Source organism: Micropterus dolomieu, linkage group LG04, assembly GCF_021292245.1.
Source record: "Micropterus dolomieu isolate WLL.071019.BEF.003 ecotype Adirondacks linkage group LG04, ASM2129224v1, whole genome shotgun sequence".
NCBI lineage: Eukaryota > Metazoa > Chordata > Actinopteri > Centrarchiformes > Centrarchidae > Micropterus > Micropterus dolomieu.
This window is the reverse complement of record NC_060153.1, coordinates 25599154-25623764: the sequence shown is the minus strand read 5'-3', so window position 1 is coordinate 25623764 and position 24611 is coordinate 25599154. Positions and strand designations below refer to the sequence as shown.

Below are 24611 nucleotides of genomic sequence, written 5' to 3'. Positions count from 1 at the left end.
TAATTTTAAACAGGTTCATTCAGTATAAAATGCAAACAATTTTGAAAATGTAATAGCAAACAATTCAAAGAGAAAGTACATTTTTGGCACTCTCAGGTCTGCCCTGTTCATGCTGAGCTGAAGCTACATGTGCTTGATCTTCAGCTGCTTTCTTGGAGCAGTTGACTTTCTGCTGTGTCGAAGGACTTGGCTGCTGGTATGGACCTGGACTTGGGTCAACTCCATGTCCAATCTATGGCCGAAGGTGCAGATGAGATTTTTATAATCTATGTAAATAATTGCAGGTAGATTCCACTCACATACTCTGATAATATGCTACTAGAAACAATGTGACTTGTTCATTTGTCTATGATGTATCAGGTTAAAATGATCAAATATTTGCTGATGTTGCCTTTAATGCTGTAAAAACAAAAGGTAAATTAAAATTTCACCTCGCCATGTCCTGTCCTTGCTCGTCCATTTGCTCCAGTTCTTTTCTTGACAGATGCTCAACAACCGCCACACCAATGCAGTCGCTCACTAAGCTGACAGAAGTGTTGCAGCGATCTCTGAAAGACACCACAGGGCTGAGTGCATGTGCTTCTTCACACTGTGCTGTTTAATGTCAAGTGTTGTAATCACTGCCAAAACACAGCTTAAACTTACAGCAATGATTCTATGACCAACAAAAGGGAAGCGTCCCTCGCAGGAATCCCGACGACTGTCAAAATGAAGAGAGTGATGACTGTTCCTGTCGCTGGGATCCCGGCTTCTCCTACAGTGGACACTGCTACCACCACACTGCGGGGGAAAGACACAATACTTCTTCACTACCACGTTCTTGTCAAAGCCACCAGACTCCCTTGGCAAAAATAGTAATTTTACCTTGCAGAACATGACTTGGTCGAAGATACTGTATTATGGAATTGTAAGCCATGTCCAGATGTCATTTTAACCCACATTGGATAAATATGACCTGGATGACAGAACATTCACAGACAACCTTGGTATGCAGTTATAGTCATCAGGGGTCCTCTGTTTTCTGTTCTCTGTTTTGTTACAAGATCCTCTTGCATAAAAATGACAAAATGGCTACTTGAATGGTGTTTACACCACCTTCACACTTGAGGAAGTTAACTTGACTGACATTATACCCCAAATTAATTATAATATTCAGAAAAACAATTATATTATTTTTATTTACTATTAAATAGTTATTATGTAAGTATGTATGTTATTATTCACTTTTTATAACTTAAATTATTTGGTAAAAAGTATATATGGTTATACCACAACGACATTTTTGCCATCAAACTCTCAAAATTTATTAAAACCAGAAATTTTAGAATTGTTTACAATTTCAAATTGTAATTTTTGAAATTAACTAAACCATATGGATAGAAAATAGTTTGTGCTAGGTCACTGACCCTAATCCAGCTGCGTGCCTCTCTTTGTGTGTGGCAACAACTTCTTGACCGCAGTGAAAATGTTGTTTTTGAAAGGCTAAACGCCAACAAATATGGCCGCTGCACGCACGCGCACACACACCTGAGCAAATATACTGGAAATCAGCAGAACTTGTTGGCCTGACGGTGGCCTGTTGGAGTTTAATAGAAAGAGGAGCATCTGTGTTTTTGACGGTTTTAAATTCATACCTTTGGGAAATTTAAACAGAGTAGTAGTAGAGAGGGGAGAGGCGGGTTTGTCTCAGCAAGCAGCTCAGTTTACAAGAATTTGCCAAATTTAAGAGTAAACCATACTGGCTTTACTCGTTGACGTGAGCTAAAAGAGCTTAAAGGATATGGAACAGATGCTGAGCTGGCCTTCATTCTGTTGGACTAGTAAGTAATCATTTATTAGCTGGCTTGCTATGTCTTGTGTTGTGCTTGCCTGAGGTTTGCCTGTAATAACAAAGTTGTTGACTCGAGCAAAATCAGCTAGAGGTTTAGCCACAAGCTATAAGTCTCGAGTTGATGTTAGCAAACTTACTAGATTACATAGTGACATCTGTAAAGTTACTGTAAGTGCTCTTGCATCGGTTACTGTCTAGCTTTGGTGGCTAGCTCTCCACTCAAGTTTGAAGCAACATTATGCTGCTGCTGGTGGGGAGCGGCGCTGGTGGAGAGCCGGAGCCGGGCAAGCGGGCAACATTACCGGGCTCAGCAGCCTCTGACTTTGCTCCATGTGTAATTTTTTGTGTGTATGAGGTCAGAGCTGACACACATTTTTATAAGACACCAAAACAGTATGGTTAATCATTTTTTACCACTTGAGCCCTGCTATGTAGCGATATAGCCTACCGATGCAGATGACTAAAGCCAGCTAGACAATGAGGTCATGCATGAGGGATCAAAGACAAGACTAGCAGACAACAGCTAATTAATATGCACGCACGCCACCAACAGGGGGTCTACTACAGGTGGTCTACATGTAGTTATATACAGCGTTGCGAATGAGTTACTTAACATTACGGTGCCTTGCCCTTAGACTTAATCTGTCAAAATGATGGACAGGCTTCTGATTTTTACATCATTGTTCATAAAATTCTGGATGCAACACCAGAGACTAAAAGCCAAAGCTGCTGCTGGACAAAGCAAAACAAACCGTGAAGAGCAGACGTGGATAAAGTTTCAATAGTGACACTACCATCAGCTACTTCCTCTCAGCTGACAACACAATACCGTACACCAACAATGACTGAGACATCAGCTCACTGAACCATGGAAAGAACCATATACTGAAATAATTGTGCCACTCTAAAATACAGTAAAGATAACATATTATCATTTTATAACTAAAATCAGTGTGCTAATTGCACAAAATTCAATAATCTTTATTTATTTGTAGAGCACTTTTCAAAAACAAGTTACAAAGTGCTTTAACAAGTGTAAAGACAATAATACCCACGAGACAATAATACAAAAACAATACAAGATAAAAGCATGAAAAACATTGAAAAGACTAAAATACACGTTTAAGATGAATATAAAATTAGTAAAATACAATACAATAAAAGGGATAAAATAAAGTCAAATAAGATCGAGAAAGGCTCTCCTATAAAAGTATGTTTTAAGAAGGGACTCAAAAGAGTTCACGGACTCAGCCGACCTGATTTCCTCGGGCAGGCTGTTCCAGAGCCTCGGGGCCCTGACAGCAGACGCTCTGTCCCCTTTAGTTTTCAGTCGAGACTCTGGAACAGACAACAGACCTCTGCCCGAGGATCTAAATTCAACCCCAGTTCTTACAGGGTACCCAGGACCCCAAGTTAAATTTAAGACTTTTTAAGACCTTTTTAATACCACTTAGGATGAAATTTAATACCAACTTTACATCTGGATAATGGAAAATCTGTATGAATTTTAAGCCCGAGAAAATTATTTACATTATATTTAACACACTATAGCTTTTTTGGGTGTGTTTGTACTTTGATAAAATGAATCAAAGACGTCACTTTGTGCTGAAAAGTGGTGGGGACATAAGGGTTCAGATTAGGTGTGTGACGATACACTTAGCTCACATGCACGATTTACAATATTGGGTTCATGAGAACAAGACAAGAAGATATTTTAACACTATTTTGATTAATTATATTGCTGAAATATAAAAATCGAGTGGTCTGGGGGTCCCCTAGAAAATTTTGAGCACTAAAACACTTAATTTCCTCTATTCTGGAGACATTTTCTGCACCAATTTATGGTAGAATTGTCTTTATTTATACAAAGTGATTCAGGTGACAATTCAAAGAATATAATATAAAGAATATAATGCAGTACTCAGCAGCTTGTTTTTTAGCTTAAGAAACTTTTTTGGACATTGCACATTTGTTTCTTCTATCTTTAAATGGCATTGCATGTTTTCTTATTGTGCAAATAAACCTTTCTCAAAGTATTTTCATTTGTTTTTTTTAACATTTCTTGTTGCAAGCCATTTTCAGAACATATTTAACAAATGCTTTAAACGAAGTGATGGAGACATGTCCCCAGTATCCACAGTGTAAATAACAACTAGGAAATGAATACAATATTTGTGCACAAAGAACTCTTAAGGGGTGAAATCAAAAATACCAAAAAATTGTGTGGTATGAGTTGATGCAATTACTTACCTTTAGTTAGTTAGTAATGTAATGTAATAAAATGCCAATTGCTTCAGTGATTAGTAATTCTATTCTGTGTTTGCATCTAAAGGCTGCTTGAAATACAGTATTATATAGTATTGTCTTGATGGCAGGGGGGATAAGAAGTTAGGCTCGAGTTTGGGTGATGTAAGTTTAATGTGCGTAAACGTTAGTTGGATGTTTCCATTCGATCCTCGTCTTATAGGCTACACACCTGTCTCTCCGTTGCTGTTGTAACATTAACTGACCAGTAACCTGCAGCGGGTCTTCCAGCTCGCTGTTCCATTAGCGCTCGCCATAGTGTGACTGGCTTGCACTATGACCCGCTTGTTGCGCAAACCTCAGCGGCACTGCTCTCAGCCTCAACTGCCAACTTGTCCATATCTCTGGCTTTCTGAATTTCAGACACTTGCCCATTCTCAGGCGAAGTTAGCTTGGTAGTAGCACGTCAGAGACAAACCAACAATCAGACACAGAGAAACATACCTACTGTAAGTTCTAAGTAAATTACATGATAAACTGGTTAGCTAGCTCACAACGATGTTTATCGGTTTGATGCTCTGACTTAACGAGGCGTGACAGTTTTTTAACAAGGCATGACAATGCACCTGCGCAAGCTCGGAGAATGACGTATGACTTATGGAATTACTATAGTCATACGTCACAACTAAGCAATTTTTGCAACTTTGAGCACAAAATTAAGCTATTTGGCAAAAAATATTTGGCAAACTATGTGGGTAATCAACATTGTAAGGAAGTGACTCAGAAAAATATGAAATATAGAAATGTCAAAATACACTAGAGGGGTGCTTTAATCCTACGAAAGGACTAGAACAAATTTAAGACCTTGGTAAACGAAATTTAATACTTTTAAGGACTTATTTTTGGAATATGAAATTTAAAGACTTTTTTAATACTTTTAAGAGCCCGCGCGTACCCTGTCTTAAGGGGATACTATGCGATTCTGTGGAGAGTTTGTTGATAAACAAACTCATGAACGTGCATTGCCATGGCAACCAGTCCTACTCTGCTGAAATATAGCAGAATCCACAGCGTCTGCTGTCTGAGAGCACGTTAGCTGTCTCAATAAGAGGGCATATTTTAGCAACACTGTAGAAGGTGTGACAACAAGCCTGTCAATATTTAAATATCTATTGAAGCAAAATACTTTTCTAAGCTTAAATCTAAGACACGGAGTCTAGCTTATTTATCGGTAGGATTATCAAGAGGAACTTTAATAGTTACAATTAGTGAACAACCATCATCAAACGAACAATATGTGTAAGCACACAAACACAGCATCCAAAACACAACATAATAAAAGACTAGCGAGTTATTTGAAATAGTTTGTACAAAAATACAGTGACTGATAAGAGCTGGGAAGCACAGGAGCGACTGTATATCTCCAGGGCCGAAGTCAATGCTTTCTTCACTCTTTATTCAACAGTTGGCAAGCAACACACAGGAGCTCCTCTTTGTCCTGAGAAGCTGCAGTCTTTATTCTATTCACTGGGGCACTGTTCACACACACGCTCTGTAATATTTGTCTTCCACCACACACATACTGACAGCTGCGGCTAAGCTAACAAAGCTAACCAGCTGGGATCATCACAAACATGACAACAGACAGACAAGACAGTAATACTGAACCTGTCGTTTATGTGGAACAGCAAAGCTAATGTTACTCACCTGTCCAGCAGAAACAGAGCAACCTCAGCATCAGTTTTCATTCCTTTCAAATGTCGTAGATTTATCCAGCATTGAAACCCCTCACAGATGTTAACACAGGTCTTCCGCTTGCCTGGTCTTATCAGGCATGTGATTGGCAAAGGGCAAAAAAGCAAGGAAATATACAGAGACCCCCCACACCCCGATAAGGATGGATGGTAAAGCAGGACCCATACAATAACTTATTTGGCGGATGTGTTGCAGCGGGAATCAAAGACAAATGTCACTGCGCCTTTGCCACTTCTCTATAATAATAATAATAAAAAGACAGCAGCAAAGGTTGTTGCCTGTTTAAGACCTAGTGGCCTAACTGTTAAAGAAACAGAAAAAGTTTTTACATTTCAACTCTGGTAGAGTGCGGGCGTGTGCGTGAGACGAGCCAACGACCGCGCCAGTCTGAAAAGGCCTTATAAACCCTGTCACAACCATTCACAAGAAATTATTTTATAACTTGCCAAAACCTTTAACATAAGAACATAAAGACTTAAAAAGCAACCATTCATACAGCAAAGTGTATATAGGCTATATGATTGATCAATCGACAACAAAGTCAAAGTAAACATTAGACCTTTAACAAGTAATAATCAAATCATACCCAATTTATCCGATGCTAATTAAGTTCAATTCAATTTTATTTATATAGCGCCAAATCACAACAACAGTTATTTCTGAGCACTTTTCATAAAAGAGCAGGTCTAGACCGTACTCTATGATGCTATTTACAGAAAGCCAACAGTTCCCACCAAGAGCAAGCACTAGGCGACAGAGGCAAAGAAAAAATTCCTTTTAAGAGGCAGAAACCTGCAGAAACCTGCAGAAAGCTGCAGCGCAGTCGCGCATTCACGTCAGGGATGGTGTGTTCAGTAGGGCAGCCTTAATATGATTAGTAACTGTAATAACATTACTGTTTTGGAAATAGTAATCCGAATGGGCAGCTGAATGCAAACATACATCCTTGTTGATACTTGGAAAGGAAGAAAACTTTACACACGTCAGCCTGTAGATGTCCTCAAATCCTTTCCATTTCACTCGCCAGCTCCTGTGTTTTTTTCAGAGCACACGAAAAACAGAGAGCTACCTACCCATGAGGAAATATTCACCGAATTTAACAAAAAGTGTATTGGATAAGAATCGCTAAGCACCCCTTTAATGCCAAGAGCGAATGAGAAAATATGATTGTGACTTACCCAAGTGTAACTAACAAGCTCCAGTTCAGAGTGATGGTATTGAGTTGGGCGATGAAAACTGCCGCCGACACTTCATAAAGGGTTGTTCCGTCCATGTTGACGTTGATCCCAATCGGCAGCATGAAGCGCGTGATTCTTCTGTCAATCATGTTTACTTGCTCACAACATTTTTCAGTCTGCGGGGCCGCATACCTTTGAGACAAAGTCCATCGCTTGTTAGTTCTTAAAGATCTATATATTCTCTCTATCTACCAATCTAAATCATCTCTGATACTATTCTGTTCAAGATAGATAGAAAGATAAAAATTCTAATTGTCTTACCTACGCGAGATGAACAGGGTGTCCTGTAAGGCAGGCAAAATCCCCTTCATGAAAGGAAAGGGGTTTCGTCTCACACACAGGAGATAGATCAGTGGTAGAACTACTGCTCCATGGATGGCAAGCCTGAAAAAGAGCAAAACCTACACAATGAATACTGATTACACCAAACGAAATAACTGGCAACAGCAACTCCAGTTTGCATTCACAATGTCTCTGCAACAGTGCAAAAAGTGCGAGAAGAGAACACACCCACTAATGACCACTGCCGTGAATTTTACGAGTTTTAAGAGTGTCTGCCAGTTCTCCCCAACCTCAACAACATAGCTTGCAGTCATGAACAGCACTCCGACAGGCAAGAAGCTGGAAAAGAAACAAGAGAGTGAAAAATTACACTTCATTGACCTTGTTGATGGAAAATGTGAAACAGTTTAAACAGTTACTATTACAGCACAGGTCGAAAAGAAACCAGCCAAGTTTTTGACAGCGCAGGAGATAGAAGATATCAAAAAATTAATAAATGTTATAGGGAACGATGTTTACTAGTTTATAAAATATGTAAATCATTGTAGATTCAAAATTTTTTTAAACACAGAAGTTGACATTTTCTTCCAGAACATATGTGCTGTTTCACCTTACCCTATTACCATTTTGACTACATGTCTGATGGCCTTGTTGAGGGCGATCAGGATATCCACGAAAAGTTTCCCTCTTTCTCCCATCCTCCTGAGGCCCCGTCCAAAAATAATAGACCAGACAATCAGACCCAAACTATTGAGTCCTTCAATGTTTTTACCCACCAGACGAATTTCTGTTCTTTTCTGAAACGAGATGAGAAACTCAGGGAGAACGTCTGCAACTTTGTGTATCAGCAATTATCACTGTGAATGTAAACTTGACACAAAATTCTCCATAGTGACAAAAGGAAACATGTTTACCATTTCCAGGTTAGAATTGTCCGAATCTGCTTCAATTTCAACCTCCACTTTCCGAGTCTTGTACTAATGATAAGAGAAAAATCCTGAATATTACATTGTTTCCCTTCAGGGGCCATATATTGCATACCTGAGTAAAAAAAAAAACCTGTTGATAGGTAGCCCGAATCAGATTATTTGGCACCATGTTCCTATAAAGAGAGTAAAGAAAAACCAAATACATCTATCATCAAGAACCTGACGACTAAAAATAGATTAATCAGCTTGTAAATGTTACAACAACATTAACATTAACATTATTTAATGTTGTACCACACCTCACATTTCTGCGTAAGAAAACACTGATGGATGCAATTCTAAAGGAATACACGTGTTTAAAATTATCTGATTAAATGGTCCAGCGTTTTCTGAAATGTTGGTATAGACTGACCTAAAAACCTTGCTGAGCTGGAAACTGTATCCTAAACATGTTGAGAAATTAGTAGTGGAAGAATCAGGATGGGCTGTCAGAATCTACACTTTCTCCTCACCTTACTAGATCCATCAAGGCATCGACTGTGTCGAAGGTTTCATCATCATCATCATCATCATGGTGTGTTGCAGCATTCTGACTGACCCCAGGCTTGATCAACATTGCCAATATTAATCCTACAACACATAATACAGGAAGCAAAAACATGTATTCATTAGCTGTTCCATATGGACTGAATACAAGACTATACAATCCAAAAAAGGTTAAAATCAAGGGCAGCTGGACTTGGTTGAAGATGTTAGAAGACATTTCGTCCCTCATCCAAAGGACTTCTTCATTTCTGACTGACTGGTAGGGAAACTAAGCTATTTAATTATTTATTTATTTATTCAGGGGGGTTTGTTTGCCAGGATCGTCGATATCGTTAGTGTTCCTGGCTGTTGTAACGACAGTCGTTATTGTTGAAATTAACCCCTTGTAAACTAACTCCTTTTTAACTGCTGGATGATGAATGATATTAGCCGCTGCAGGGCTCCTGCTAGAGAGCACAGAGTCACTAGTGGTGGTTCAAACTTCTTTACTGATCGTTGCACGAAGTTAACATATTACAGGCAATCACGCTGTAGGCCTACATGAGTAGTAATGGCAACAGTTTCTGCAATAAAACACAGAGAAAGGCTCCATAACCATCACACCAGTTAGATCCTTATTACAACTTTGGAGAAGTAACTGTTAATCACTTACAGAAATAAATGTACAACTATCACCATTCTGATTAAATAAAATAAAGATGTTCTCCGTTAGTGATAACATAGGCTGTGGCTTACATCAGCTAGGAGCATTAAACACATGGGAACTTTAGCTAGCTAGCCATGCAATCACATGGAGCAGAAACAACAGGTAAACACACGACATTCAGCACACCTCTGCCAACAACAACTTAGCCAGAGGTTAATCTACCGTAAGACGTATCGTCTCTGACTGTTTTCAGGCAGCTGCTGTAATGGAACGAAACTTCGATGTGTCGTTACAGCTCCGCTATTTCTGCGTAACTTCCGCCACCAGTGTACACCGTTGACGTAATTGCCGTCCGTAAACATAAAATGATCCGCCCCGTTCCTTTACGTGAGGAATTCAAAACAGTTATGGTCGTTAGGACTACCCGAGGCCATTATCAGCAGCATTAACTCGGTCACCTACAACATTGCCAAACACATTTCTAAAATCTTAGCTCCCTTGGTGGGAAACACGCCTCACCACATCCAAAACTCTATTGACTTTGTAAACAAAGGTCGAGGAATTAAACTGGACCCAGATGATACCACGGTATCCTATGACGCGACTTCTTTGTTCACCTGCATCCCCACCGTTGAAGCAGTAGAAACCATAAGGAAATGGCTAACACAAGAGCACACCCTGGACAACACAACTAGCCTCAGCCCTGACCAGATCTGCAAATTACTCGACAATGAAGAATTCTACAGACAAAAGCATGGCTGTGCCATGGGTTCACTGGTATCCCCAATTGTGGCGAACATCTACATGGAAGAAGTGGAGAGCAAAGCCCTCAACTCCTTCAGAGGAACAGCACCGAGCCACAGGTACAGGTATGTGGACAATACCTGGGTCAAAATTAAAAGCCAGGAAGCAATTTCACACGAGAAGATGTCCACAACAACAGTTTGGCCTTCTTGGACTGCGCTGTACACATTGAAGGGGACAGGAGCCTGCAAATTGGTGTTTACAGAAAACACACAGACCAATACCTACTCTTCAATTCCCACCACCCACTGGAGCATAAGCTAGGGGTCATGAGAACACTACACCACAGAGCGGAAAACATACCAACAAGCGCCCAAGCCAGAGAGAAGGAACAGAAACACCTGAAGGGGGCACTTACAGCCTGTGGATACCCTAAATGTACCTTTGTGAAAACAGCCACAAGATCCAGGAAGAACAAAACTACAGGGGATGAGGAAAAGAAGGTCAAACGCAACAACATTATGATTCTATACGTGTCTGGAGTATCAAATACAACATCCCTGTGTTTTTTATACCCAAGAACACGCTAAGACAGATGCTGGTACACCCCAAAGACCGCACCCCCAAGCACAAGAAAAGTAATCTAGTGTATGCAGTCCAATGCAGTGAGGAATGCACAGACCTGTATATAGGGGAGACTAAATAACCACTACACAAACGCATGGCTCAACACAGAAGGGCCAACTCCTCAGGTCAAGACTCAGCAGTTTACTTACATCTGAAGGACAGAGGACAATTGTTTGAGGACCACCAGGTGCACATTTTAGAAAGAGAAGATGGATGGTTTGAAAGAGGTGTCAAGGAAGCCATCTACACCCAGGTTGAGAAACCCTTGCTGAATAGAGGAGGGGGCTACGCCACCACTTACAATGCGGTCCTTTCATCACTTCCCAGGAAACTCAACAAATTTTCAGTCTTGGCCTCGGGTAGTCCTAACAACCATAACGACTGTCGTTACAACAGCCAGGAACACTAACAAACTAGCGGTATCGACAATCCTGGCAAACAAACCCACTGAGGTTAAATAGCTTAGTTTCCCTACCGGTCAGTCAGAACTGAAGAAGTCCTTTGGATGAGGGATGAAACGTCTTCTAGTATCTTCAACAAAGTCCAGTTACCCTTGATTTTAACCTTCTTTGGATAACCATGACCTAGATGACTGAGAACCTTCACAAACACTATACAATAGCTAGATAAAAATATCACACTACACTACAACTGTAAATGCAGAAACACATGACTTTTAGCATTGTGTCAGTGTAAAAGCTGTTAAGTAAATGCTCCACTAACACTGGATTTCATGGCTCTACAAGAGGTAAACCCTGACATTATCACTCTGCAGCCCAACAGCATGAATGCCAAATTAAAAACTCCCATAAGCTAAAATGAAAAAGCAAAACAAAACAATCTGTATGGATAGACTAGAGTTAGGGGAGAAAATGTTCGGATGTACATTGCTTTAGAATATTAAAAATATTTAAACTTAAAGCCCCCCATGGATTGGTCGTCTATTACTCTGAGCTGAGCTATTTTGTCCACAGTTAGAATACAACCATATACTTGATCTTCTGCATGTAAAGTTGACTTGTTATGAACTTTACTAAGAGGATAAATGGTAAACTGGAGAGATTAAAACAGAATCTGAGTTATTTCTGTTTATGTAGGCTATAAGAAACACAACATTGTATGTACATCACCACTACTTACAGGTGCTGGTCATATAATTAGAATATCATCAAAAAGTTGATTTATTTCAGTAATTCCATTCAAAAAGTGAAACTTGTATAATGTATACATTCATTCCACACAGACTGATATATTTCAGATGTTTATTTCATTTAATTGTGATGATTAAAACTGACAACTAATGAAAATCCCAAATTCAGTGCCTTTGGCACTGTGTGCAGGTTCCAAGTCCTGTTGGAAAATGAAATCTGAATCTCCATAAAGTTGGTCAGCAGCAGGAAGCATGAAGTGCTCTAAAACTTCCTGGTAGACGGCTACGTTGACCTTGGACCTCAGAAAACACAGTGGACCAACACCAGCAGATGACATGGCACCCCAAACCATCACTGACTGTGGAAAAATTTACACTGGACTTCAAGCAACGTGGATTCTGTGCCTCTCCTCTCTTCCTCCAGACTCTGGGCCTTGATTTCCAAAGGAAATGCAAAATTTACTTTCATCAGAGAACATAACTTTGGACCACTCAGCAGCAGTCCAGTCCCTTTTGTATTTAGCCCAGGCGAGACGCTTCTGACGCTGGTTGGTGGTTCTTGAAGCACTGACTCCAGCTGCAGTCCACTCTTTGAGAATCTCCCCCACATTTTTGAATGGGTTTTGTTTCACAATCCTCTCCAGGGTGCGGTTATCCCTATTGCTTGTACACTTTTTTCTACCACATCTTTTCCGTCCCTTCGCCTCTCTATTAATGTGCTTGGACACAGAGCTCTGTGAACAGCCAGCCTCTTTAGCAATGACCTTTTGTGTCTTGCCCTCCTTGTGCAAGGTGTCAGTGGTCGTCTTTTGGACATCTGTCAAGTCAGCAGTCTTCCCCATGATTGTGTAGCCTACAGAACTAGAATGAGAGACCATTTAAAGGCTTTTGCAGGTGTTTTGAGTTAATTAGCTGATTAGAGTGTGGCACCAGGTGTCTTCAATATTGAACCTTTTCACAATATTCATATTTTCTGAGATGCTGATTTTGGAGTTTTCATTAGTTGTCAGTTATAATCATCAAAGTTAAAAGGAATGAACACTTGAAATATATCAGTCTGTGTGGAATGAATGTATACATTATACAAGTTTAGTTTTTTGAATGGAATTACTGAAATAAATCAACTTTTTGATGATTATTCTAATTATATGACCAGCACCTGTACACGACAGCCTCATTTGGCTGACAATAAAATTAATCGCATCTTGCAATAATATATATTGACCAGATGCAGAGTGCATTAATGGTTAAACATGTTTTATATAAAACTATTGATCCATTCCTATAATTATAAATTGCAATTAATAATAACGCAAAAACCAGATTGGAACTTTTTGTGTGGATGTACCAAATAGGTATGGTCAAAATGAAACATTTAAAACTAGAAAAGACTCAAAAACAAACCAAACCTCTACAATTGTCAAGATTTTATTAATAAAAAATATTTCAAATAACATTTACTGGCTCTACATGAAAATACACACAGATCATTCTTTTAACTGAGTACAGTGACAGAACAAAATACTTTCTTGCAATGAGAGAAGTCACACCTCAAGCGTTGGCTGAGACATATTTGTTTACCAGATTAAATCTCTCTTTTAGAGATATTTTTTAGATATCTTACAAATAGACAAATGTGACCGAGGATAATATAAGTTGTAGGACTGATCTGGCTTTGCCTTCATTAATAAAGTTGAAAACCGCGAAACAAGACTTATGTGCTGGTTTCACATTTATGTCCTGTGTTAAACTGTTAACCGACAAAGGCTGACTGCCTCATCCATCAATGAGGATCTTTTGGCCCAATCTCCTAAGCAGGGCAGGTGCAGTTGACTCCTTGAGGGCTGATGTGTATGCTGGGGAAAGGAAAAACATGTTTATAAAATATAACACACTATCACAGCAACCTCTCAGCTTCCATCGTGGTTGAAATGCAGAACTACCGAGAGAAACCTGTGGAAAAGGCAGATCATGCAGTTCACATGTGTGAAGAAATCCAGAAGTAAAGACAACATATAGGACATTTGTAATACCAAATTCTTCTTGTATTGTGAGCAAACACTGCTACCTTGTGACTAAAAAGTGGCATTAGCTTTTGTTTGCATTGAATATCTATGTGCACTGAATATCTATGTACATTAAATACTAGTTTCTGTTAATAAGGTACACCAAGCTAAAACTGTTGGCTATTTCAAAATAGAATCTTTACTCTACAGAATTAGCTGGGATTTACTTCAGTACAAATGTTGGTGTGATGCATCCATTTATAAAATTATTCTTATTCTTTGCACAAACAAGACTGGACTATTTATCATGTTTAACCACAAACCATATAAGGTATGTCGTAACTGGTTCCAGCGTCCTGTTTTAATGGATGTTCTGAACGTGGGTCACCATCACATCTCAGTTAGAGTGGAAGAAGCTGCAGTTGGGTACAGATGTTTAATAATGGCTGGCCTCCACAGATTCAGGTCCTTCTTTTCTGTAAAGAAGAAAATGTAATTATACCAAAAGCCGACTTAAACGGAACAACCACCAGCCCTGCCATGAGGTCGACCTGTACGAAGCTTATAATTTTCCTTCTCTGCTGATTTTCAGTCTAAGATGTGTTAAATAATATGTATGTATAATGTCTCTTCTTTGGTTTCAGTGTGTTGAGCTTTCAGGACCTCCATATTAATGAGCTACTAGATGACAAAAACAAGCAGAGAAGCTACACACTTGTGGTGCCAATGTTCATTATTAAAAATTTACCAAAGGTTTTGATGCAGTATGTAAGTTTTCATCATCAGAGTAGCTATGACCTATGATTGTACAGCTGCTCTTGTCACATCTTTGCCTCCAGCTTGGCCAAAGCCATGAGTGATCCTTTTATAAAACTAATTATCTTACAAATCTACAAAACTGAGCATACATTTAGATACAGGGATGGGGATCGAGACCCGGTTCCAAAATTTCTCAAAACCCTAAGATCAATAAGGTTGGAGCTTATCAATACTGCTCTCGAGACTTGCGGGTCTTATGATGTAACGTTATGTCTCGAGCGTCGGCTCCTACACATACACACACATGCAGCGAGAGGCTGCGCCGTCGCGAGACAATACGGTGAGGATTAAGTTAGCTCCAAACTACTGTAACGTTAGTTGATGACAGCTACGCTCGTTACTGTACGTACGTGCAATAAAACCTTCGCAAGTAAAAAGACAATACTTTATCATTACACCTGTCTGTAAGGTAATGTTAATGTAGAAATTGTTAATTTAATCATCTCTGTCCTCAGCATCTCATCCTGTATGTTTTATACAAGCACAGCTAACGCTAGCTTGGCATTAGCCAAATGTTAAAAAAAAACCTAAATAGAAAGCTGACTGTCTGGAGCACAGACTGGTCTGTAGTCTTAAAAACTCAGCTGCTGGCTGAGACAAACCAGCCGCTCCTCCTTCTACCTGGTAACATTACCTGCAGGCAGCGAGAGAGGAGGAGGGACTGATACAGACTGATGTTATTCTTTCTATACGTCACTCACTACTTGTGATGTCAACTCAAGTTATTGAGTTACTTTTCTGTTGTAAACATTAATGTTGCTGCTCTAGAAACAACATTTAGCTGTATTTAAAATATTAAATTAAAAACAACCAGGCAGTTAATTTGTACACTTCAATATATGTTTATTTATCACAAGTAAAGTCATCTCAATATATAATGGTATTGCACATGGTGTTAGAATATTTTCCTCATACCGTGCAGGCCTACCTCATGCCCACTGGGTCTGGTCTTACCAAATAACCATCACTAAATAATAGATAGTAAAGTATCGATAGTGGTATCAATAAAGAATCGTATCGTTAAGCAGTCTCAATAAGGGCATCAATATCAATAAAAATTAACGATCCCCATCCCTTTTTAGAAATATCACATTTTACACTGAAACACACCTGAACACAGGAAGAACATGCAAACTCCACACAGAGAAGCCCATGGCTGTATTCAAACCTGCCTCGCGAATTGAAATTAATTAATTATTAGGATGTAATACTCACTCACAGACAGACAACACGCCATGTTAATTAATAAACGTTTTTACTTCGTCAACTAACATTAGTTCCCTAGTGTGAATAAATCACTTGAGACATTTCACAATGCACAACTCACCGCTGATGGCATCGCTTGTCAGCTTCAGACTTCTGATACCATTTCCTCCGCCAATGCATCGGTGAAACAGCCTTCAGTAAAATGCGTGTTGCAGACTGTATATAAGACGGTGGCAGGTGAAAGTGCGACGCCTTTTGTGTCATCTGTCCTCCAACACCGCACGCACAGATGCCATAATGAAAATGAACAGCACACTAAACCAAGAGGAGGAAACTAAAAATAGAATGAAGACCCTCTGTTAGCTAAACCTCTGCAATAACTACACCTGGCTAACTACAACTTAGTTAATTTAGCTAATGTTAACTAAACTAGAAAGACAAACCAACAATCAGACAGAGAGACATACCTACTGTAAGTTTTGAGTGAATGAAAAAAGTTTAAAAGCAACATAGGGAAATTGAAAAAATACACATTAAAAAATAATAAAAGTTACAGTGCAATGTACAATCAGGGTTAAAAGCAATGGTAAAAAGCTAAAAACAAAGAAAAAGAAAACAGGACAGTAAAAGTTACAGTGCAGTGTAAGTTATCAATCTACTAATTAAAGGCAGTGGTAAAAAGAAAAATCTTAAATATTTAATTAAAAGCAATGGTAAAAAGAAAAGTCTTCGGTCTTAATTTAAAAGAACTGACAGTTTCAGCAGACCTGCAGTTATCTGGGAGTTTGTTCCAGATATACGGAGCATGATAACTGAACGCTGCTTCTCCTTGTTTAGATTTGACTCTGGGGACAGAAAGCAAACCTGACCCAGATGACCTGAGAGGTCTGGATGGTTCGTAACGAAGCAGAAGATCAGAAATGTATTTTGGCCCTAAACCATTTAGTGCTTTAGAAACTAACAGCAGGAATTTGAAATCAATTCTTTGACATACAGGAAGCCAATGTAAAGACCTCAGAACTGGAGTGATGTGATCCACCTTTTTGGTCTTAGTGAGGACTCTGAATCAGCTGCAGCTGTCTGATGGATTTCTTAGGGAGCCCTGTAAGGACACTGTTACTGAAGATAAATGCATGCATACGTTTTTCCAGGTCTTGCTGAGACATAAGTCCTTTAATTCGTGATATATTCTTCAGGTGATAGTAGGCTGACTTTTTAATTGTCTTAATGTGGCTCCTCAAATTGAGGTCTGAGTCCATGACTACACCAAGATTTCTGGCTTGATTTGTGGTTCTTAATATTACAGATTGAAGTCGAGCGCTGACTTTCAATCGTTCCTCCCTGGCTCAAAAAAAAAATAACTTGAGTTTTATCTTTGCTCAATTGAAGAAAATTCTGGCACATCCAGCCGTTGACCTGCTCAATACAGTTACTCAGCACCAGTATGGGATCTTAGTCCCCTGGTGAAATGGTTATGTAAAACTGTGTGTAATTATGGTAACATATTTTGTTGTTTTTCATAATCTGAGCCAGTGGCAGCATGTAAATGTAAAACAAAAGAGGCCCCAGTATGGAGCCTTGGGGTATTCCACGTGATTTTTGTCAGCTCAGATGTGTGTTTACCTATAGACACAAAGTAGTCCCTGTCCTTTAAGCAGGTTTCAAACCATTTTAGTACTGTGCCAGAAAGTCCAACCCAGTTTTCAAGTCTGTCTAGTAATATATTGTGGTTGACTGTGTCGAATGCAGCACTGAGATCCAATAATACTAAGACTGAAATTCTGCCACTGTCAGTGTTTAAATGGATGTCATTGAAGACCTTAACAAGAGCCGTCTCAGTGCTGTGGTGTGGTCGAAAACCTGACTGGAAGACATCAAAACAGTTATTTAGTGGCAAGAAAGCACTAAGCTGTTGAACAGCTTTTTCAATGATTTTACTTAAATATGGGAGATTTGATATGGGCCTATAATTAGTGACCTGTCTAGATTGCTCTTTTTTAAGAGTGGCTTAATGACTGCAGTTTTCAGGGCCTGTGGGAAAAAACCTGAGAGGAGAGAAATGTTGACAATTTGTAGTAGATCTGAGGCCATGCATTTAGAAACATTTTTGAAAATACCTGTTGGCAGAATATCAAGGCAACATGAAGAGGATTTCAGATGTTGTATTATGTCCTCCAGGTTTTTATGGTTAATAGAATCAAATTGTCTCATGCTATATAAATTGTTTTTAAGTGGACACAGGGACAAGACATATCCTGTTACTGGCATGGAGGCAGTGATTGCCTGAGTCATACGTCACCACCCCGTTTTAACAACTAAGCAACTTTGAGCACAAAATTTTTTGTAAATCTGTGACAAAATATTTGCCAAACTATGTGGGTAATCAACATTGTAAGGAAGTGACTCAGAAAAATATGAAATATCATAGAAATGTCAAAATACACTGGAGGGGGGCTTTAATGCATAATAATGTGCTTCAGGTCATACGTGTTCACTATGTGTTTGTATGAAGAAATACGCCAAATCTAATGTTGTCTAATATAACAGTCCTGCCCAACCCTACCGTCATTTAGTTTATAATGTTCAGTTTTTGTTTAAACTCTGAGGTGAGAGGTGTTGGTTCATCTTTAAAGTCATTTTGGAGGCTGTAGTTGTTAGACTGCATTGGGTTTAGCTACGTGTACCTATTAAACTGGTAACTAAGTTTATATTTCAAGTATGGTATTTCTCTTACCTGTAGTAACAGACAGAAGAGTGGTTGAGACAAAGTATACTGCTGCACGTACACAGATTTTTCTTGACGTGCCAACACTCTGAGTACAGATTTCTATTAAAAATAAAAACATGACTTGAGGTATTAAGACTGAAGGTGAGAGCATCAAGAAAATCATTTAGGAGTTTTCCATCACTGTAATGTGATGGAAAGTTATCTCATGTGAGGTTAGGTGTGTGTTTTTTTTTTTTTTAATCTCTGAGAGGATTATTTCTTTAAATATTCATAACTGGTATTCAACCCAAAATGTGAGAAATTGCTGTCAGCTATGTAAATGACTCGTATTATTACTTTTTGCATGTAGCCTAATGTAACAGTGAGAGATGCACCTGTGGCTTACCTATTATCACACCTGACACAATGAGAGGAACGGTAACCAAGTGAAGCATTCGGATGAGTATTTCTCCTGGAAAGGCTAGGTAGCTTTGGTCAAGGTCCGATAGATGGGCGTATGTCTTCAGAATTGTTCCCAAACCAACGCCTGTAAGACAGAAACACAGATAGATTTAAATAAATTTTATAACTTCAGTACAGGGTTTCAAATCACTGAGAACAGAGATGTAACAAAAGCATAACATAAACCAAAAAATAAGTTTAATGCCGCTGTGTAAAGCATAATATAACATGACAGAACTAAACTAAATGTCAAATACAGTTAGGGCTGGGGCGATTCGTCGATGTAATCGATGCGTGCGTCGAAGCGTCGTCGATCGTGCGTCGAAGCGTCGCTGCATCCGATGGGATTCCCCCGGAGAAGCTCCAGCTACAACACCGCGCCTTCAACCGTCTAAAGTTTGGGAGTATTTTAGACAGACACTCAACTATGTGCTGCTTCGTGAGCTCTGTGGATTGGAAATAGCTTCACTGCTAATACTTGGAAGCAGCATGAATACATGAAGCGAAAGTATCCCGGTGCTCTGACGGCAGCACCGCAAATCGTGTTTACTTTCTGTCTCCACACAAGCACGACACATTATCAGCACGAGAACACATAGTCCGTTAAAATGTGTGTATTTCTTCATCACCTTCATGTCAGAAGTAATTTCTGCCCCGCTGCTGTCATGGTAACGTAACATTACACCGTGTGTCATCTGACGTTTCATATTTTCTGTTTATTTAACAACCACGTATGAGCGGGAAAACAGCAGAAAGTAATAGTACAGACAATCTGTGACTGCACACTCTGTGAATCCTTTGAGTTGTTATCTTTGCCCCACACTGATGCAGAAATACATTTGATTATCATACTGCATTACTAAATATTGACATGAATCTATGTCAGAAACATTAAACGTAAAGTAGTCCAATTAATGATTAATGATATTATTATTATCATCACAACACATCAGTGGCGTGGAAATTTTATTCATTTTAAGATATGCTACTATTGTCATTATTCTAATGTTCTTCATGAGGATGATTGAATAAAATATGGATTTATTGATTAGACATGTTTTTGATACTTATTTTGGATAAATTGGTATGTTAATAATAGGCAACATTTCTTTTCTTTAGAATACACAAAATTAGTCGTTCAACTAATCAGCCCTAAATAGGGTACAATGAATCATAATTAATCATTTGATTATTTATGTTGTCACGAGTGCAGATACTGACCTTCATATTATCAGCTGAGCACATGTGAAAATTCCAAGCTAGCTTATTTTGTCTAAACAAAGGTCAAAAAGAAATTCAAAATGGCAGGTTCTCCCCTATTAAATTTCACACACCTGTATCATATATGCAAAATTTCATGTCAGTAGAAAAATGTTTTTTGTCACTGATAATCACATTAGTTTTGGATTGTTTAATGTGGCCCCTCTGTGTGCAGAGATAAATGAAGCTGTCTAAAGTTAGAGTTAAGAGTTAAAGTTTTGCTATGGCAACCGGCAGCGCTTGTAGAAGCTTCTTCAAACGTCGCTACACTTTTGTTTTTTTATCTGTTTTTTTTCTGCCTTTATTGCCAAAACATGTGTTATCTCTACAGTCATTGGAAGATGAAGATGGGGTTTGTGGATTAAAGAGCAGCAGACTACGATCTGCCCGGCCCAAACAACCGGACCAGGCACCACGCTGGGTGCAGTGATCCCTCAGAGGAGAGGAAAGAGAGCCAGGAGAGGAGCCATGCTGGCCCAGCTTTTTCCCAAATGTCAGACTGTTTATTGTGAAGATGAAACTTTCATACTCTCATCTGGTTGCTGCTGTTTACATTCACCCCATGCAAATTAAAAAAATGCACTGTGGAATGTTCGGGGTGTAAGTTATACTTGTCTGTAAATATGTATATAAATAATTATAAAACGGGTAGGGGTAGCTCAAATCAAGCAATCTGATTGGTTCATAGTAGTAATCAGCGTATACAACGGGTATGACGTCGAATTCCTTCGCACAGATCCGTATCACTCCGCGACAAACAGGTTTTCGAGTTATAATCTGAGCTTCGTGGGGGTCTCTCGCTCCATTTACAACTGGTATTAAAATGCGATCCGATACAGATCTGATTTCGCATTTTGCAGATGCATTTTACTGGCAGAGATAAATAAATAAATAAATAAATAAATAATGATCGAGTGTGAGAGAGATAGACAGAGACAGAGATAAATCATTGCTTATTATGTGATTCAACATGAAAACGCACAAACACACACACACACACCTACTACTTGCCCCGGATGTATGCGATATTGCAACAATGTTTAAGTTTCAATAGCCTGTTCAAAAGACTATTGCTCAAGGAGACGCAATTCCGCCCTTTGTGATAGGTATGATATTCAAGTATTATTTTACGACGCTGAAGTTAGCTTCCGATTCGGCAGTTAAGGGGAAGTTAACTTGTTTCTTATGACCCGCCCTTCTCTGCTTCTGATTGGCTAGTAGTCCTTACCTGGGAACTGCGTATGTGCAACTCCCAACAAAGATTTTGTATAAGTAAGATGCATTACTCTGTAGCTCAAGAGCGGAGCGTACAACACACAGGGTGAAAAGAGGAGCTGCAGTAATGTGCAGTATGAGAAAAATATGGTGTTTTTCGAAAATTAAACCATGTAAACCAGTTCTGGTACAACCCCTAATTAAGATTTTGAACCTGAAAATGAGCATAATACCACCTCTTTAACAAATTGAATAAAGGTTTCACAAATCTGAAGCTATGTTTGATTGAAACTTTAGCCTCTCTGTGACAATCTAGTCCGGATTTGAGAGCTCTAGGTGTAGTGGTTTTGGATCTGGCCCTGGTCTAATGTGGTCTACATGCAAAAAAAGCACATAAAGTATTTTCACAAATTGAGTAAAGGTTTCACAAATCTGAAAATATGTTTGATTGAATCTTCAGCCTCTGTGGGACAATCTAGTCCAGATTTGAGAGCTCTAGGTATGGTGGTTTTGGATCTGGACCTGGTCTAATGTGGTCTACACGTGAAAAAAGTAGATAAATGGGATGGCGATGGCGCAATGGATAAGACTATGCCTTTGTTGTGAGAGACCTGGGTTCAATCCCCCACTGTGACCCATCCACCATTGTGTCTCCTATTTGCTCCAGAGGCGTGCCACGTCTGACATGTATAGCAATTGGAAGTCACTTTGGATAAAAGCGTCAGCTAAATGAATAGATGTAAATCGTCCTTTAAAGCCTTTAAAAATAAAAGTTACACAAATCTTAAACTATGTTTGATTGAAACTTTAGCCTCTCCGGGACAAGTCTCTGGGACTTTCTCTTAGGGCTGGACGATATGGCCAAAAACGTTATCACGATAAAAAGTTTCATATCTTTCGATATCGATAATTATCACGATAAGTATCAAATTGTTATTTCTTTCGAGTTTAAAAGCTGATTTTTTTAACCTAATGGTTAATTGTGGTTTAAACTCTTCTTTATGGGCAACACTTGAGGCCAAACAGTGGGTAACTTCACAAATCTGAGGTAGAACATTCAAAACAATTAGGATAAAATCTTTGTCAACAAATATGCATGAGTAAAGGGGCGTCTGGAGGTAGAGTGGGTTGGCCGTTAATCGGAAGGTCGGCGGTTCAATCCCCGGCTTCCCCTGGTTGTGTGTCAAAGTGTCCTTGGGCAAGATACTGAACCCCGAATTGCCCCTGGCAGCTGTTCCGCCAGTGTATGAATGTGTGTGAATGTTAGTTTCGGTTTGAGCACTTATGCTCAGTGTATGAATGTGTATGACTGGTGAATGCAGATGTAATGTAAAAGCGCTGTGGTCGAAAAGACTAGAAAGGCGCTATACAAATACGGAGCATTTACATTTAGTAGTAAAGTAAAAACTTTTTTCAGTTCTTTTTCCTCAACAAAATAAACATCTTAATAAATAATAATTCCTAATTGTGTATGTCTCAAGTAAAATAAAAAATAAAATCCAACATTTACTGAACATTTATTATATTGTTATTGAAAAAAAATATATCCCATAATTATTGTTTTACTGTCCAGCCCTACTTTCTCTGCAGATGTAGTGAGCATTGCGTCTTCTTCACTCCCATGAATAACTCCCACACACCTAAGACATGTTTTAGCCTGTGTGTGTGTGTGGCTGTGACATGAAGTTACTTTCTGTGCACACATGTGAAACATGGTACAGTGCAGCCTGTTTGTAACGTTCAATTTGAATGGCAGAAAATTGGATATTTGACACTGCCCCGGTCACATGTCGGAGCCAAGTAAGCAGAAATAAAGGGCCTATTTCAGTCCCCAGCTGATCAATCTGTGCATTTCTAGCTGGAGAAGATGAGTTCCAGTCCAATAAGCTGTTAAACAAGCTACAAATAAGCAAGGTAATGTTATAATAACAGAGTGGGCTCATAGAAAAATAATCGGTTATGACCCCCCGTGATTTCCCCCAATGCTTTTTGAAATAAAGTCAAATTGCAGTAATTAAGTCTGTTAGCCTACTTTATTTTTTGCAATACTTGGCAACCGTTTTATAAAAGCAATAGCTCACTTCAGGCCGTGATATACGCATATTATATAATAGTTAACTGTGATACAATAAGCATGTACCACGGCCTGTCGTGAGCTATTGCTCAACTGTATTATTTTATATGTTACCATATTTTAATATAGACCTACACTTAATTATATGTTGTGTGTGTAGCACGAGAGAACTACAAATTTCGTTTATATTGACAAATAAACAACCTTGCAACTTGTAAGTTAAAGTTAACGTTAGTCAGCTAATTTAAACTAACGTTAGCTAGCTTGATTTAACAGTTAAGTTACCGTGAGCTAGACTGTTCTTCAGTTAGAGCAGGTAGCTAGCCTTACATTGTTTAAAATCACTTACCCAGGAGAACAGCGACTATGGTTGAGAAGGTTAACACATTGCTTTTCCTTTTAAAGAAACCTCGGGTTTTTCTGCAGCAGCTTCTGGCGCAACCCTCCATTTCCGTGCAGTCTAAGTTAACCCTAGTTGAAAAAAAACACTTGTTAGCTTAACAGCTAACGCTAGCATGACCAAAGTTACTTGGCTAATTAAAATTATTCGATGAAACATTGTATTTTAACAGTAAGCACATGTTTAAAAGTAGACTTTACAAATTGTTTTGAATTCATACTCACAAGATTGACAAATAAAGTTCAGCAATGGTACCTTAATGTTATACTGTGGTGGAGCTGAGCTCTCCGCTTCAGTGTCTGTTATTATGTTGTTGTTCAAAGAAGATCTACAGCCCCTGGTAACGATGTGACAGAACGATCATGGGCCTCGTGGTGGAGTAGACCTACTGGAAAACCCTGGAATGCAAAGTTAAAAATAAAATCTAATTAATTATTGTCATTACTAAATTAAAATAAAATATATAAATC

General features: G+C 38.9%; 1 protein-coding gene and 1 long non-coding RNA gene across 5 annotated transcripts; both read right to left on the bottom strand.

The window, feature by feature from the left end:
* LOC123970120 (excitatory amino acid transporter 3-like) lies at window positions 1–24498 on the bottom strand. 4 transcript variants are annotated; one of them, XM_046047997.1, is made up of 15 exons: window positions 24366–24498; window positions 24091–24212; window positions 19137–19277; window positions 18758–18850; window positions 8792–8909; window positions 8410–8452; window positions 8265–8327; window positions 7966–8147; window positions 7579–7689; window positions 7330–7452; window positions 7009–7200; window positions 6813–6860; window positions 646–780; window positions 432–548; window positions 1–232 (listed from the first exon to the last, which is right to left on the bottom strand). In XM_046047997.1, the coding sequence occupies exons 2-15, from the start codon at window positions 24188–24190 to the stop codon at window positions 124–126; spliced, it is 1575 nt and encodes a 524-aa protein (XP_045903953.1). In that variant the 5' UTR covers window positions 24191–24212; window positions 24366–24498; the 3' UTR covers window positions 1–123. The 4 variants fall into 4 exon arrangements, with proteins under 4 accessions (XP_045903953.1, XP_045903954.1, XP_045903955.1 ...); XM_046047998.1 differs by having other exon boundaries at window positions 24397–24489; XM_046047999.1 differs by lacking the exon at window positions 6813–6860.
* LOC123970121 lies at window positions 13411–16353 on the bottom strand. The gene is made up of 3 exons (XR_006824882.1): window positions 16145–16353; window positions 14322–14474; window positions 13411–13848 (listed from the first exon to the last, which is right to left on the bottom strand). It is a non-coding gene; the product is annotated as an uncharacterized LOC123970121 (long non-coding RNA).
* Window positions 24499–24611: the final 113 nt, after the last annotated feature.